At 34.7% G+C, this 17,715-nt stretch overlaps 1 protein-coding gene across 1 annotated transcript; it reads left to right on the top strand.

Annotated features, from left to right (window-relative positions):
• The first annotated feature begins 9,657 nt into the window (after window positions 1–9,657).
• LOC116142173 (cytokinin riboside 5'-monophosphate phosphoribohydrolase LOG5-like) lies at window positions 9,658–11,204 on the top strand. Its single transcript, XM_031427609.1, has 7 exons — window positions 9,658–9,815; window positions 9,926–10,023; window positions 10,114–10,144; window positions 10,243–10,342; window positions 10,439–10,509; window positions 10,620–10,763; window positions 10,854–11,204. Exons 1-7 carry the CDS (start codon window positions 9,693–9,695, stop codon window positions 10,965–10,967), a joined length of 681 nt encoding a protein of 226 aa, XP_031283469.1. The 5' UTR covers window positions 9,658–9,692; the 3' UTR covers window positions 10,968–11,204.
• The last annotated feature ends 6,511 nt before the right edge of the window (window positions 11,205–17,715 follow it).

Here is a 17,715-nt window from a genome sequence, read left to right as displayed (position 1 = left end):
GCAAACTTTGGGTGGGAAAAAGTCATTTACTCTTATTTAAGGTAAGGTGATTAGGTGAAGTTCATACTATGTATAATATTGTTCATTATTCTCATGCAAAATAATACAAATTTTTGTATGTTCTAAACTAAGAAGTTGATATGTAATGTAACGATGCAAGGGTGTAAACATGGTTGGCTTGGCATGTGCTTCTTCATTAGATTACATTGGTGGTCTGGTCTCTCTTGTGTTGTGCGATAAGAATAGCTTGTAATCAATTGGGTAGTCGTTGCATTTCTTAAAGCCGAAAGGTACGTAGCCAGACAGATTTATGTCGCATCTTAGACTCAACTCGGTCAAGTTTAGAAGATTGACCCCAAGTCAATAAGCCACCTCTTATCATCACTTAATCTAGGATAGTGGAGATAATATTCATTGTGGTTAGGCAGAATCTTCAATATATTATATGACTAGAATGCTGTTGATTGGTTTGGTAAATTTAATAATATAGCACCTGATGCAGCATGCAACTACTTATGGCTTCAAACATCTTTAACCCTTTAATAATTCTTGTTTTGAACCACCACTCGTGCTTGATGATAAAAGAGCAAAAGAATGTTTCATGAACTTTTAATCGACTCCCTATAGACACTAATAGGGGTGATCACTGTGACTCTACTTGTTGACGTTCTAAGACTCCAGAAATTATTAAGGTGCGCGTAAACTGACTCAACACCTCATAATAATAATAATAAAAAAAAAAAAATCTTGTTTTGAAGAGTTTTATGATTAATCAATTATTTATCTACGTAATTAGGATAAGAGTTATAGTGCCAAATTGATCTAGAGATGATTTACGTGAAGTCACGAAGCAAAATATGTCTGTAATACAAATGTGAACATCAATAGTTTCCATAGAGAAAATGACCCATTAGCTTATTATTGTGCATTAATCAATTAATTAACATAATCACAAAAGGTTATAAATTCGCTCAGCAAGTGCCTTTGATTATTCAAGTCATGCTATATATTTGATTATTATGACCCCTACTCCCTGGCGTAGCATAACGACTGGAGAAAAGATTAATTACATACTAACTGATGATCTCTTTTCTCACTGCATGATTAATTATCATGTATATATATATTGTCTAACATCTAACTTATATGATTATCATATTTACGCACGTCATGGCAATTTATACATTAAATTAAACTCAAGTGGACCAAAGCTTCGAGCGTATTTGTTTTATTATTTTGAATAGTATTTTTAAAATATTATTGGTAGGTAGAGTTTGATGATTTTATAGGTAGAATTTAAAAATTAACAAAAAAAAACCCCTAGATTTGCTAATTTAACTAAATACCCCCAATATATAAAAATTTTATAAAATAACAAAAACACCCATACCCACACATAATTGCCAGATTTCGCCACCACCCTGAAATCTGGTCATAATCCGTTACGGCGCACAGCCGGCTGAATCTGGTCGGTCGTGCTCCGAATGGCCTTTTCCAACCAGATCCATGTGGATCTGGTCAAAAAGGCTAGTCTTAGGCCATAGATCTGGTTTTTTCTGGCTAGATTCATGGCAGATCTGGCCGGTAAATGATAGATCGACGCACTATCGGCTGAATCTAGCTGGTAGTGCATCATTATACGAATTCCAGCCACCTTCCGACGGTGGTGGTCGGAATCTGGCAAATTGAGTGAGTGGGGGTGTTTTTATCAATTTCTAAACTTTTTTGGGGGATGTTTAGTTAAATTAGTAAACTTATGGGGTTTAAATAGTTAAATAAATATATATTTTCAGAATAAGAAATAAACGTTATTTTTGAAATAGTATAATAGATAGGGAAAAATATTAAACCAAACAACCCGAATCATTTACCTCAGTTTATGTGGTATTCCAAATTCAAGTAAAGACGAACATATTTATGATTCAATTGAAACTTCTATTTTTTATGAGTTACGATTTTTTTCACCCAATAATAGTTTAACGACACTTTTCCATCTTCAAACTTCCTAATACACACTTTGATTTCTTTTATCCCTTACTGCATGTAGTATATTACTTAAATTTCTACTATTATTCAAGATTGAATGAACTTATAATCTTAAACATAACAGTTTCTCAGCCCAAACCCTCATTAGAGCTACCGAGAAAAAGGGGAGATTGACCCAATACATAACGTGGAAGCCCATCATCAGGGCCTATGGGGCAGAACGTGTTCAAAAGTGGGCTGATCTGGCCTGATCCCAAGGTCTAATGGAACCATTTGTTTTACACCATGGGTCTGGTGCATTTCATAAACTTCCTTACCGGGCTTAAAGTAACCCTCAATTTGAAGGCAATCCAAAAATACTGACTTGTCCATTTAACAAAGCCTGCCAAATCTCAGTCTAATTCTCTTCCACTTGTTGTATCACCTACTGTATGGGTATTAATATCATATATATAATTAGATAAACTACTTCTTACGTAGATAATGATTGATGATAACACATGACATTTTTGCAAAGGTTGTATAAAAGTATTTGAAGAATTGGTAAACCAGATGTCCAAATACGCTAAACAAACAACAACTTTGCAATTTTGATGGAAGAAAACCAGAAAAGGTTGTGAAATTCATAAACGAATTTTGACATACACTTTATTCTATACATATTTTATTAAATCTTCAGTTATTTGGATCATTGACATCATTGGACCACCGGTTGGATCGGTCAACCTGGAAACTGGGCCCTTGAGTGGGTCAGACCCGGTCTGGTTTTCAAAACATTTCAGAGCTTACAACACTCTTGAATTGGAGAAATGACTTACACCTACCAAGGTTTGGCAAAACGTTATAGTACCCAAAGGTTTCAAAACGACAAACAGGTACCTTCCGTTAGTGAAAGACTAGAATACCCTTGAGAAATATTAGTCTATTTTTTAATATTTTAGACCCCTTAAGTTTATTAATTCCACAAATACCCCCAGAAAAAGTTTAAAAATTAATAAAAACCCCCTCACCCACCCATACTTGTTAGATTCCGCCGCCACCGCCGGAGGTAACTAGAATCTATTACAACGGTTTATGCCACCACTAGAAATGGCCGTAATTTACCGATCTGGCCGTCGACGGCCGCAACACTCCATCTTTGGCAGTCAGCGACGACCAAAGATGTGGCCGTCGTTGTCTGTCCGATGCCAAAGTGTGGTCGTCATTGTCTGTCAACGATGGCCAAATTTGGCCGTCGTTGACATTCACGACGCCATTTCTTTGGCTGTTTTTTCCTGCCGAATTTGGCCTTTTCATGTCAGATCTGGTTTTTTCCGATCAATCCTGGTGAATCTGGCAGAAAAGGCTAAATATGTGAATTACCAGCTATTTACAGTGGTGGCGTAGACCATTGTGATAGATTCCGACTACCACCGGTGGTGGCCGCCGGAATTTGGCAAGTATGGGTGAGTGAGGGTGTTTTTGTTAATTTTTAAACTTTTTTCTGGGGGTATAATGGAATTAAAAAATTAAGGGGTCTAAAAGTAATTAAAAAAATAGACTATATTACTCAAAGGGCATTCTAGTCTTTTCACTAACGAAAGTACCTGTTTGTCATTTTGAAACCTTTTGGGTACCACTCTGTTGTTTCGCCAAACCTTGGGTGGTAGAAATCGTTCGGCCCTCTTGAATTTGAGTAGAGATTTGACTAGAAGTGTTACTAAAATATCATTGAGAATATAAGGCATTCCTCTAGTTGGAAGATGTCCATTCTTCGGATCATATGAATAAATATGCGGAGACCATTTTCTTATAAGCCTTAAACTCTGTAAACACATCAACAGGATTCATCTTTCTAACCTTCTAAATCAATATTTCTTAAATTACATGGACTGATTTTTAATTCATAGAAGCCATCAAACTATTATTTCATGAAGAATCCATCAAAGCTTCAGTAATTGCTAAGATATATTTTTCCGTTGTTGGGTTGTTAGATTACATCACTTTGCAAGGAAATAAAACCAACTCTGGCCCATGGGCCACGACGGCCTGATCCCAAAGCCCTAATTGGACCAGATTGGAGCCATTTTGTTTTATACTAGCATATGGATGTGATGTTTTAAGAAAAGAGAAACACACCAAAGAGTTTTCGACTAAAGAATTAGAACCCACCAATTTGTGTCAAAATGGAGTCTAATTCTTAATCTCTCTCGACTTTTTTGTGTAAGGTTTGTAATGGTGTTTGCTTTTATGTTATTTAAGGTAAGGTGATTAGGTGAAGTTCATACTATGTATAATATTGTTCAATGTAAGTCTTTAATGAAGTGAAATGCTGTTGACTATTTTTGTATGTCCTGAATTAAGAAGGGGTGTGCCAGACAGATTATGTCGCATCGTACACTGGGTCTAAGTTTAGAAGATTGACCCTCCCAAGTCTAATAAGCCAACTCTTATCATCACTTACACTTAATCTACAATATGAGAGAATATTCATTGTGGTTAGGCAGAACCTTTACTATATTATTAACTAGAATGTTTTTGATTGGTTTGGTAAATTTATAATATAAACCTAATGCAACATCCAACTAATTAATCCATTCAAACATTTGAACCCCTTAATAATTTTTTATTTTAAGAGTCTTACTATTAGTCAGTGATATTATTAGAACGTAATTAAGATAGAGTTGTAGTTCCATATTGATCTAGAAGACGATTTACGTGGAAGTCACAAAGAAATATATCCTGTAATCAGGGGCGGACCCAACCTTGAGGATGGCCTACCCTGACATTTTAAAAAAAATTGTTTTATAAGCTTATAAAAATTCTATTATAATATATTCAATCCTGATTTAAAAAAAAAAAAAATATATATATATATATATATATATATATATCAGACTCATACAAAACTTGTTATTATATATATATTCCAGACCTCATCATATTAAAAGTTTAAAACTCTCTCCATTTTTTCTATGTCCACCTATTTTTTATGATTTTATCCCTAAATTCTTATTCTCTCATTCTCTCATTCACTTTCTTTTGTTATTCGTTCTTAAAACTTTTGAAGATTGAAATTATTGAAGCTTTCTCTAATCAAGTACCACAATTGCTTTGTTTTCTGTTTTATTAGTTTTAGGTATTGTGTTGCTCATTTCATTTTAGTTTATTTTAAGTTGATCATGCTTATTTTTTGAAGTTTTTTTATTCTAATTTGATGGAAAAATGCATGGTCTTGTGAGTTTATTTTGTGTTTAAGAATGTTTGTTTTTCTAAATAACCTTAACTATATTTTACTGAATGTTATTCTTCATTTCACCCATCACTTTCCTAATTTCAAACGTCACTTTGGCTACTCAAAATTATTTAAAAAGTTTGATTTATTATCTATGTTTATACTAAGAAAATTTCCCTTTTTTTTTTTATTAATTCATAAAAGTCGGTAACGTTGACTTAATTTAAGTTTTGATTGCTTTATCTTAGTTAGACCTGATTAAAGTCTGAAAATTTATATATAATATTTGAAAGCCAAAAAAAAAATTAAAAAAAAAAGGAGAAATAAGAAATTTGTGTGAACATTTTTGGTGGATTGTAATTGTTGTAAACTCTTTTAATTATATTGGATTTAAGTGGATTGTTAGATTCCTGTGTCTTTTGCTCTCTTTAATTGAAGAGGTTTTTCCACGAAAAAATTTCTTCTGTTTCCTCATGAATTTGATGTTATTTTCAATATAATTTGCTCAAATTTTGCTTCTCATAGATTTATTCAATAGTAAGTATTGTGTTATTACATTATTTCTTTCAGATTATGAATTATATTATTTTTTGTGATTTTTTTAAAGTTTTCACTAGTTGTTTGACAAACAATGACAGATTCGTGAAGCCCCTCCTGAGCAAAAATCCTGGATCCGACAATGTAATGCCATGTGGAACATTGATCGTTTTCCAAAGAGAAGATCCCCCATTATCTTAATTACTAGTGCATTAATTAATTAATTAAATTAATCAAACAAAAAGTTAATTACCTCAAGCAAGTGCCTTTGATTATTCAAAGTTTTCTTTTTCATATATTTGATTATTCAATGACCCCTACTCACTAGTGTAGCATAACACGAATAAAATAATTACTTTTAAGTGGTCGAGTGACTTGATAAAGTTTTTGGGTGTATTATTAAAAAAATCTTGAATTCTGAGTGTCTTTATTAATTACATATTTAATTGACACTCTTTTCTAATTGCATGGATATAATTGTCTAACATCTAACTTATATGATAAAATGATATTTACGCACGTGGTGGCAATTTATACATTAAATTAAACTTAAGTGGACCATAAGCTTCATTATCCTCAATTTATGTGGTATTCAAATTAATGTAAATGAAGAACATATTTATGATTCAATTGAAACTTCTACTGGAAATATGTAGAGATAAGAGAAGAAAAGACCTATTTTTTTTTTATTTGTTTTAACAATCCCCAGTCCAAAGCACGTCCCAAGAATTAGCAATATTAATGTATAAGAATGAATGGTCATGTAGGGTGAGGGAGAGTTAAGCAATATGTTGATTAATGATTGGTTTAAGCGTGTGACTAATCAAACATTCTTGCATTGGCACTGCAGTCTAAAAATGACTTTGCAGCCAATTTAATCACGCAATGCCTCAAGGATTCGCGGTAATCATGCCCTTCAACTTGATTGCACCACACTTAACCTCTGCCTTTTCTTTTCTTGCACCCATCAAGACGCAAACACTCTTCCTAATTCACTTATCTCTCTCATTGGATCAAATGTCCTCGGAAATCACATACAATATTATTCATATAACCTTTTTTTATTACACACAAACACGAAGAATAATGTTACGTTGTAAATGAAGCATAGTAAATGAAAGTGGACTTGAGGTTAATGAATTAGTAATTAATGAGAAGAAGAGAGAGGACCCTTGTCCCCATCAATGTTTTTAATTCTAATATTAAAGTATTAGATCATTAAAGTGAAGAAGCACAGAGTCCATGATGAATGGACGGCGGAGGATAATGATTGCGCCTTTCTGCTAAGAACCATTTTTCAGTTTGCTATTGTTTTTAGTCACTTTCTTTCTAAATCTAATACTAGTCTAGACAAAGTAACAGTTCCTGTACCGTCTATGTTAGTAATGTGTATCTCATCATCTTCAGCTTCTCTCTCTCTCTCTCTCTCTCTCACTGCAGTGGTATTGTCATTTGACTGTTTGTAAACTGTGTGGAAACGTACATTGCCATGCCTATGGTCACTTCAAAGGACCTAAATTACAGCCTTTTACCATAACTTTCCCGCATGGTTTAGTAGGATATATATTTAATTATGGAGTTGAATAGTATAGTACATGAGACAAGGTACCACGAGTTTTCACTTTGCACTTTGCAGATCACCCTGCATGCAACATGGACCTTTTTTTTCTGCCTTTATTTATAAGCTCAAACTCCAATATACATATATTGCACTTGCAGGATCTATACAAGTTTTCAAGAATAAGATTAGTTCGTTTTGTGAATTTGTGATGTATCTCAAATATTTTTACAAGGCAAAGATTTTACAACTTTTGGGTACTTATTATATATGCATTCTTGGTGGGTCCTAATGCAGAATTTATCACCTCCTTCAAAGTCATTCCTCCTTGTGAAACGTGGAGAAAACATAGAGAGCAAGATAAGATATATATATATATAAGAAAATGGAGTCAGAACTGAGAAGCTGCAATTAATGGAAACGTGCTAGATGAATTAAATAGCTCTCTCTCTTTCCATTATTCTTTCTTTATGATTCAGCAGATGAAGATCAGTTAACAACATAGCCTCCATCATGGGCTCCCCTAACCACACAACTACAAGACAATGATTCATTTCAGGCAAAACTCCACAAGGGTCTCTCTCAACATGCCTCCATATGGGCTCCCCTAACCACACAACTACAAGACAATGATTCATTTCAGGCAAAACTCCACAAGGGTCTCTCTCAACAATAACTAAATCAATGTGCATGTCTTTCATATTCAACTAAAGTAAGTGCCGTGTTAATTTTTCTTCATTGAATGCTCCCCTTGGTCTTTCTAAGTCCCTTTCTTTCTTTCATTATTTACAATTTTACATGCAGAGGCAGCGCGTACCTGATTTAATGTTTGTAATGTTGATCACTGTATCAGTGACATGACCTGATTGATGATGAAGGAAGGAATTAGGAATGTTTCTCAATTCACCAGAGATTGTCTTTCACGCACCCTTTGGCTCGTGTGTATGACTGGTTACCAGTTTTCTTCCTTGGGAGAAAACAAACTATAGGAGAGGTATTAAGTAACTTAACTAGAATAGTGCAAGTTGGGATGGAACTTGAATGTTTTTGACAGCTGTGAAAACACCAAATTGTTGTCTGCGTATATATAATCACATTTGAAGTGATTGTATTAGATGACAAGATTGAGAAGATCAAGAAAAAGCTTTGCAGTAATAATAATAATCATTAAGCCGATGATGTAACTTCTGCAAAATCTCCTAAAAACACAGTGGGTCAATTACTAGAAAGACATCATTGAATTTTTCATAACTAAACTAGAAAAGGGTATTGATAATATGATGCCCTTTCAGATTTCTATGAGGTGTTTGAAGTTTAATTGCCAGTATTGCTTTTTATTTTTCATAAAAAAGAGACGAATGGAGTTTACTTGCGAGAGAGAGCATTGCTTTAGTGTGTGGACAAAACACTGCTTGCAAAAAAATAGGCTTTTTGGGACTTCGGGAAATGTAAAGCTAAATATGAAAATGACTAAAAACTCAGCAGACAATCCTGTGTTATGATTATGAACGTATCAGAATCACCAATCATCAATATACTCATCCACGCGCACAAACTTCACACCTTCTGATTCATTGGCTTTACGCTTTTGAGCTATATGATGTGTAGCCAAAGTTATTTATTGTTGCACTTTGTGGTGATATTTATACACTCTGAAACCATCTACTGTTTCATTTACGACATTTAATTCTAATCTAAATATCTAATGTTTATTTTGGTTCTATAATTTATATACAGATTGCATTGCACGTGTTCCCTCCAGATTTCATCGAGTGCCTTTAAGTTGAACATCTGGAGGGTCATTCAAATCTTGATCATTTCGGTGTCTTTAAGATTCCATGGAGATAACTCCTGAGATTAATCGGTGGAAAAACTTTTTCTCCTCCAATCTTAGGAAATTTATGCCAACTCCATCAAACACAAGTTTTTTTTCAGTAAAACAAATATTTTGATTGAACAATGAACAGTTTTGATGATTTGAATTTTACAGGTGGGAATAGTTGCATAGAATGTGTAAGGAAGCTTAACATTACCGGGATATACATAAATTTTTTTGATGATTCTGGCATAAAATAAGGACACGTGCCAGCCATGGGTTATGGTGCAGGGCTTTCTATCCCATCTGTCGCTTTTGCCTTTTTGTCTTACTTCATCTCTATCCATTTATCTCTTTCTACCTTGATTTTCAGATTTATATAAATAATATTTTGATCCTAGCTTTCAAGTTCTAACTTTTAATTTAACTTTATTTGCTTTTCTATTCAACAAAGTCAATATTGTAAACTTGGAATAGCATATTTGTGGAGTCTATAAATATCGCCCTTTCCCATTTATGTGCATCATTCAGTGCAGCCTAGTTGAGCTGAAGCCCTGCAAAACCAAGCCAAAACAAAAACCATGGAAATGGAAGCAAAAGTTGTGAAGAACTCAAGATTCAAGAGGGTCTGTGTGTTTTGTGGCAGCAGTACCGGGAAGAGAAACTGCTACCGTGATGCCGCCATTGACCTAGCTCAAGAGCTGGTACTGTTTATTTCCATATCTACATGTAACACCATTTACAAAACTTTCTTATGGTTGCTTTTAGTGTTATGTGATTAACTTAGTCGTGGCTTTTGTGTTTGTGTGTAAAGGTTGCTAAAAGATTGGACCTTGTTTATGGAGGAGGTAGTATTGGGTTAATGGGATTGGTCTCTCAAGCTGTTCATAATGCTGGTGGAAATGTTCTTGGGTAAGTAAACTCATAAATCTATAATTTTTTCAGGTTTTACATTTTGTAATCACTTATCCATGTGTGTTTTGGGAATTTGTTCTTCACTAGGATTATTCCAAGAACTCTGATGAACAAAGAGGTAACATAAAGAGATCTCATTCGGGTGTTCTTCCTTATAAAGTTTTCAGCTTTTGTTTTTGTTTTGTGTCCTGGGTTTAAAATTTTGCTTTTCTTCAGATAACTGGTGTGACGGTTGGAGAAGTAAGGGCGGTAGCTGACATGCATCAAAGGAAGGCAGAAATGGCCCGCCACTCTGATTGTTTTATAGCTCTTCCAGGTAAATTCAACCTCAACACTTCATTCTTGTTGTCTCCCCTCAAAATAAATATCGATAATGTTCACTCTTTTGTATATATCTCAACTTTGGTTTCAGGTGGATATGGGACTTTGGAGGAGTTATTGGAAGTCATCACTTGGGCTCAGCTGGGAATACATGACAAACCTGTAAGCATATATATATATATATATATATATATATATAGGGGATTTAAAAAGGGTTTTACTTTGGTTAAAAACCCTTTGTTTTCTTTTTGGTTTTTAATAATATTCTGCAGGTGGGTTTGCTTAATGTTGATGGCTACTATAACTACCTTCTCACTTTCATCGACAAAGCCGTTGATGATGGCTTTATCAAGCCTTCTCAGCGCAACATCATTGTCTCTGCACCAAACGCTAAAGAACTTGTTGAAAAACTTGAGGTTAGTCTGATTGTTTATTATTATCATTTTTCTTTTTGTTGTTTTTTAATTTGATTGTTTTGTTTCTGATGGCACTGTTTTCTTGATTAGGAGTACGTGCCTGTGCATGATGGAGCTATAGCCAAGGCAATGTGGGAGGTTGAGACACAGCAGCAAGTGGTGTTCAATGCTACAACAACTTTGCAGACTGAGGTCGCTCTATAAAGACAGACAGAACAGAAGATGAAGATAAAAAGAACAAAAAAAATATATATTAAAAGTTATGGGGAAAGAAGAAGCTTCAAGTCCTTTGCTTTATTATTAAATCTCATTTTGGGTCATATACCAACCATGAATCATACCATAATGGTATATGAAAGGTTTGAATGACTTGAGAGAGAAAGAGAGGAGAAGACATTGACAAAATTAAGTGGGTCTTTTTTGTATGTTGAAAAGAACTTATTAAAGGAAGAAAAAGTTAGTTTGTATTACTATTATTGTTTAGTTTGGTATGATGATTAAGCTTTTGCATTTTGGCACCTCGAATTAAGCACAAAGATTATAGAATGAAGTCAAGAAGCAAAAATCCAAAAACAGCAGGCTTTATTCTCTATGTCAAACAAATTTACCAATATGTCTTGCCTCCTCCCTAGCTACAGCCTGCATGGTGGTGTTATTTATTAGCTCCTTTTGGTTCTGCCAGTTTTTTAAGGTACTGTTTTTGTGTATGATGATTTATGCAATTGGGGTCACTTTGTGGCTTGCGGACTTCGTTTTTTCTACTATTGCTGTTTTATTTGGGGTCAAATTTGCAATATTAACGTATTAAGTGTCCCCGGTGAGTGTGTTCAGAGAGTGGTACTGGTACAGCTCATCCTTGCAGGGCCAGAGATTTTTTTAACTGTAGCTGGAGTCTGGACGTTGTTTGTTTTGATGCTACTGCAAAAGCAATGTAGAGAAAGACAAATGATGACCTGAAAAAATTGGAACAGAAAAACTATTCATTCTTGCAACCTCAACCAATAACCAAGGCCTGCTTTGTTCCACTGCCGTTACAAAAAATAGCACACTTGTAACAGAGAAAGCCCCATGGCTTTTTCTCTTAAATTATCATTGAGCCATTTAACAACACATTGGAAACTTTGACAAAAGACCTCGGCTTAATCATTCATCAAGACTGGCACAGATATTAATTACAGGCTAATGACAAGTGTAGTTCACGAAATGCAAAGAAATTATAAGTTGAAATTACCCAATTCACTGGCTTAATAATGAGTTAAATTTCTTATTAAACTCAAAGAGGGGAAACAAACAATTGATGGGGTTTTGAGTAGTGTTCTCTCTTCCTGTAAAAGCTAGTTACAGAAATCATGTATCCCCTAGAAAAAGAATAAGCATTATAGAATGTACAGGTTTTGGGGCAATGTGACTACAGAGATTGGTTGGGGACCAGATTAGTTTTGAGCAGTTTGTGTATGCCTTTTTTGGTTTCTGTTTTCTGGCCCGCTTTCCTTTTGCCTTAGGCAATTATGATACACAGAGTGCCGCCCCTCACTAATTTTCCCAAAAGACATTATATGTCAACTGGAAGAGCAGTGCGGTTGTATTTAACTGAACAGTGGGGACCAAAACTTGGAACCCATTTGAAACAAGGTATTCAGTAATTGTAGTAGTAATCCAGACAGCAATTAATTCAGGGAATGTTAACAATATATGTAGGAAACTTATAATGTTCCCAGGTTACATGAATCTGAATGTGAAACATATGACCTCTGTTTTGTTTCATTAAAACTTTTGAAATATTGTCACTAGGCCCGGATATGGTCCAAACTCCAAAGTTATTATGTGGGGAAAACCAAAAAAAGACCCATTTTACATCCTTTCAATCATGATATGTTATGTCAATACATCTTATTTGCATGTAAACATACACACTTCTAATCTTGTGGAAGATTTTCGACCTTGACGCATAAAAAGGGAGTGGACAGATGATGGGTCACTACTGATTTTCAAGCACAGTGAAATGAAGTAGTGTTGGGAAACATATTGCCTTTGGGGAAGGAAGTGAGGCTAAATAAGTGGGAGAACCTAACATCTCAAAAAAGTTTGGGAAATGGCATAATGGTACTTTTAACTAGAGCTGGGCATTTGGGACCGGGCCCAAAAGCCCAACTTTAAAACCCGATCCTAAGACCGGTCCTTAAGAGGACTGGACCTAGGAGGCCTGGTCCTAAAACGGGACTAGGCCTAAGGAGGAGGGCCCGGGCCCTCCATTGGGCCCTCCTCCAAGCCCGGGCCCAAAATTTTTTATATTTTTTCAATGTAGTCCCCTGTCAAATTACATAAAACCCCCTGTTAATTTTAAAACAAATATAAATTATAAGGGCTAAAATGAAATTTTACAGGTCTAAAAATTTTATAAAATTTATAAATTTTACCCCTAAAAAAGACTAAAAACCCCCTATAAAATTTTGTTTTGCCCCCAAAATATAAAAAATTTGAGTGGGAAAAATAAAATTATCCAAGACCCATGGGACCGGTCCTGGGCCCATGGGACCAGTCCCGACCAGGCCTAGGACCTGGTCCGGGTCCTAGTTTTTCTCATGGGCCTGGGACCGGTCCCAGGCCCATGAGTGACTGGTCCCATTTGGGACTGGTCCCTTGACCACCCCTACTTTTAAGTTTTAACTGCTTGAGTGATGAATCTGATAGCAATTCTACTGCTTTAAAAAGCCAGTAATAGTACTGTAAGTAACTAATCACTACTCCTAACACTAGTGACATTTCATCTTTACTGCTCTTACTTTCTTAAAGTAGACACCCCACTTGTAATGTTTGATTAGAGATATTGGCTCAATTCAATTTAAAGATTAAGCTTAAATGTGGGTTAAACAGACCTCGATTTGGCCCAATTCGGCTTTAAATTTTTTCAAATCTGACCCAACAAATGAACTAATGGGTTTGGAAGATCCAACATAATGGGTCCATAGAATTAGGGCATTAGTCCAATGGGAATCCTGTTTCATGTGGTCCTCATAACACTGAAAACCAAGCCAATTCGTCTCTTTTCTCCTTTTTTATTTTCTTCGTCTTTTTTCTTGTAGGCTGTATGATCAATCTTCCATAGTTTTGTCTGTCCCTTAAAGCAAGTCTTGCCCCAAACGACCTACAACTTGTAGACATAAAAATCTACCTATACGGAAGGGGGGTTTGATCCCATGAGGATGAGACCACTAGCGATCTGCTGTACCTGCACAAGTAGAAAAACACACGCGTGAAGCGAACGGGAAACATCGGAGCGGTGTTTGCCGTAGACACTCCGATGCTCAAGTCAGCAAGACTGAAAGACTAATATAGTGAGGGCTAGGGAGTAAGAGGTTACCGAAAGTCTAGTCGGGGACTGTGACTACGGCGATGATGTAAAGCTCTCGAGTAGGAGCTTCGGGTGTGAAGGTGTAATCTCTCTCCCTCTGTGAGAGGGTTGACCTTTGTTTATATAGTGACTGTCTAGTCTCCCAATCCTGGTAGGAGTAGGAGTCCTAATGTGACTCTGGTGCAAACCCTATAAGAATTATGGTTGTGGTAAGCTGTCTTACCAGTGTCCGAATAGGAAGGTGATTCTGATCAGGAAAGTGTTCTGAAACAGGAAAATGACTTCGAATAGGAGATTGATCAGGAACAGGAATATGATCAATGAGCTGTGGGCTCGGAACTCGCCTATAAACCCAAGAAGTGAGCTGGAACTGGGAGGCTAGTACCCAGATAGTTTGGGTCGGCCATATTTCGTATCAAATGGGACCGATCTGGCTTGGGCCTCTTTAGGACTGGGCCCGGTCTTTTCTTCACTAGTGATCCTGTTTGCTTATTTGGGCCAAGGGCGATTTTTGGCCCTAACACAACTTTACCTCCAAGAAAATACGTGTTGGCTGTCAAATGTCACATTCAAACAAGAAAATCTCAATACAATCGATGCATGTATATATGATCGATTATAAGATGTGTGGATATCACGCATATTGATGTAACAATCTTCTATTAGTTGGATGTATCCATGTAATCGTGTGTATATCACACTTATTGATGTAACAATCTCTTATCAATCAGATCTATCTGTATAATTGTGCGTATATCACATTTATTGATGTAACAATCTCTCATTAGCAAGATGTATTTGTATAATTGTGAGTATATCACACTTACTGATGCAACAATCTCTTATTAATCAGATGTATTTGTATAATTGTGTGTCTACCACATATATTGATGTAACAATATTCTATTAATTAGATGTATTCGTATAATTGTATGCATATCACGTATTTTGATGTAACAATCTCCTATTAGTAGATGTATTCGTAAAATTGTGTATATACCACAAATGTTGATGTAACAATCTCCTATTAATCAGAGTATTTGTATAATTATATTCATTACCCAAATCATTTTTTATCCTAAAATAAAAGATAAAAAAAACAATTAACTATTCAAAAACATTGTCTCGATATGGGTTTTTTTTTTTTAATTTTCTAACATATTACCCAAATAATTTTTTATCCTAAAATAAAAGATAAAAAAAACAATTAACTATTCAAAAACATTGTCTCGATATGGGTTTTTTTTTTTAAATTTTCTAACATATTACCCAAATAATTTTTTATCCTAAAATAAAAGATAAAAAAAACAATTAACTATTCAAAAACATTGTCTCGATATGGGTTTTTTTTTTTTTTTATTAAATTTTCTAACAACTACAAATATTTTAAAGAGTCTTTTTTAATAATAGCTTTAAAAAATCTAATGTGAATCTTAAACATGGGGTATGACAGGAATGTGAGTGGCATGAATTAGATTCGTGTGAAATGGTTCATAATCTGGGGCCCTTAAAAAGCTGCAATTGTGGCAATTAAAATGACGGCTCTAACCCAATTCACGCCTGAACTTGAGCTATAAAAATCCAGGCCCATTACAGCCAGAGTCTGAAATCTGAATGAGTGAACGCTCAATTCCCACTAGAGCCTCCTTTTAATTAATTTAATAATCTTTAGTTCATATTACGATTAACGATTCAAACTGAGTTGTAATCACAAGAAGCAATCATTATTTCCTTTAATCATCTAACAAATGATACGATACAAGAAGATAAGAGGGTTGATGTCGAACGGATGTCTATCTGATCTGTCAAATAAAGACAACTTAAAAAGAATAATGTTAGGCCTGCAGCAATAACATTTACGCGTAGCTGATTCGATATAGGGTATTACATCCAATGATACTAATAACAGTTTTTAATGTCATCAGAACCCTCGTCAATACGGAGCAATTTTCTGTCAAGATCCCATATCGTGATCTCATATCGACCAAGTGTGATACTTAAGTTTAGGAGTACTCTCACCTATTACATTAATCTTTTGAGTTGGACGCTCTCTTAGGCTTGATTTATAATATTGGTGCTATTATTAAGAGTTGAGTTGCGGAAAGGGTTATCTATAAGCTAGGGGCGTTGGGCTTGAGTTCTAACATTTTCCTATATAGAACTGCTCTTGAAGGAGGTGAGAGGGGTGCAATGTTAGGATCTCACACCGGGATCTCACACTAACCAAGTGTGGTACTTAAGCTTAGAGATGCTCTATTGGGCTTGAATACTAACATTTTTCTATAGTGATATGGTATTTTGCATCTTATAAATATTAAATAGAGCAAACGACATATTTCCACTCGAGGTTTAGTGAAATCCCAAGTTGATGCCCCTTATTGCATTTATTCTAGACTCTCATCCTTAAAGTAACGTCATTTCCTTTATTTTAATAGATTCATTCTCAACTTTTCATTGTAGCACAGCGCACGTTAGCATGCTAAAGTGCGCCAACACTTTCTTTCGCAAAAGACAGACTTATGTCAGCAAAAAGGGCTCACGTTAGTAGCATCCAAGCCAACGTTTTTAACCGATTCTAAAATTCAAAATCACTTCTGAGACCACCGTTAGACTCCTCATAACCTCGTCTATAAAACTCATACCTTCACTTGTAGAACCTCACTCACTGTTTCTGACCACCTCTAATAGTCACTAACGATATTAATTTAATCTGTAATAAATACAACAAAAGGTATCAACTTGGAATTTCACTGAACCTCGCGTGGGAGTATGTTGTTTACTTTATTAAATATATGATAGTGGAATAATCTTTTGACTTGTTATTTCATCCTTTCACACTTTTTCATACTGAACAATTCAAAATAACAATATAAATATACAATAACTCATGATTTAGAAGTAAAAGTTTCCACTGTTATACATACCCAAGTGCAAAGTTTTGGAGTGTATAATATGTTGGGTAATTTGATGTGGTATTAATATGGTCTTAATACTCAATCGCGTAAATTTAAAATAAGAGTTAATATTAGCATATATAATAATAATAATAATAGATGTGTTGTGATTCGGCTTTAAGTCTACATTAATCAAAACAAGGATCTCACCAACCACTACTTTTTTTCTAATCTTATACTTTTACTTTTACTTTGATCATGAATTAAAAACTTAAACAAAACACATTAGTCTAAATAGTTTATTAAACAATTCTAATGTGAGCAAAACAAGAAATATTCTGATAACGATGGAATTGGGTTTAAATATGATTAGGCTCATCTTATTTTATCACAAACTCACCTTTCACTACTGCTTCTAATTGTGAAACCGTGTTGGCTTCAGTACCATTCGCTAAACTTTCATTAGATTCATGAAGATTCCAAGAAATTTCATGGAAACTTACCTGCAATTGCTCTCTCTTATTAATTTCAATTATCTAACACCAAATTTAGAAACCACTTAGATCAATAAACAATAACAATAATTATCATTAGATGATCTGATGATAAAAAAACAAAAAGAGATTTTTTAAGTCTTTGATTTCGAGTCATTCCAGACACTAATAGAGATAATCACTGTAAAATTAGTTGAGATATGCGTAAACTA

This window comes from Pistacia vera, unplaced genomic scaffold, assembly GCF_008641045.1.
Source record: "Pistacia vera cultivar Batoury unplaced genomic scaffold, PisVer_v2 Contig405, whole genome shotgun sequence".
Lineage (NCBI taxonomy): Eukaryota > Viridiplantae > Streptophyta > Magnoliopsida > Sapindales > Anacardiaceae > Pistacia > Pistacia vera.
This window is presented reverse-complemented; position numbering and strand designations above follow the sequence as displayed.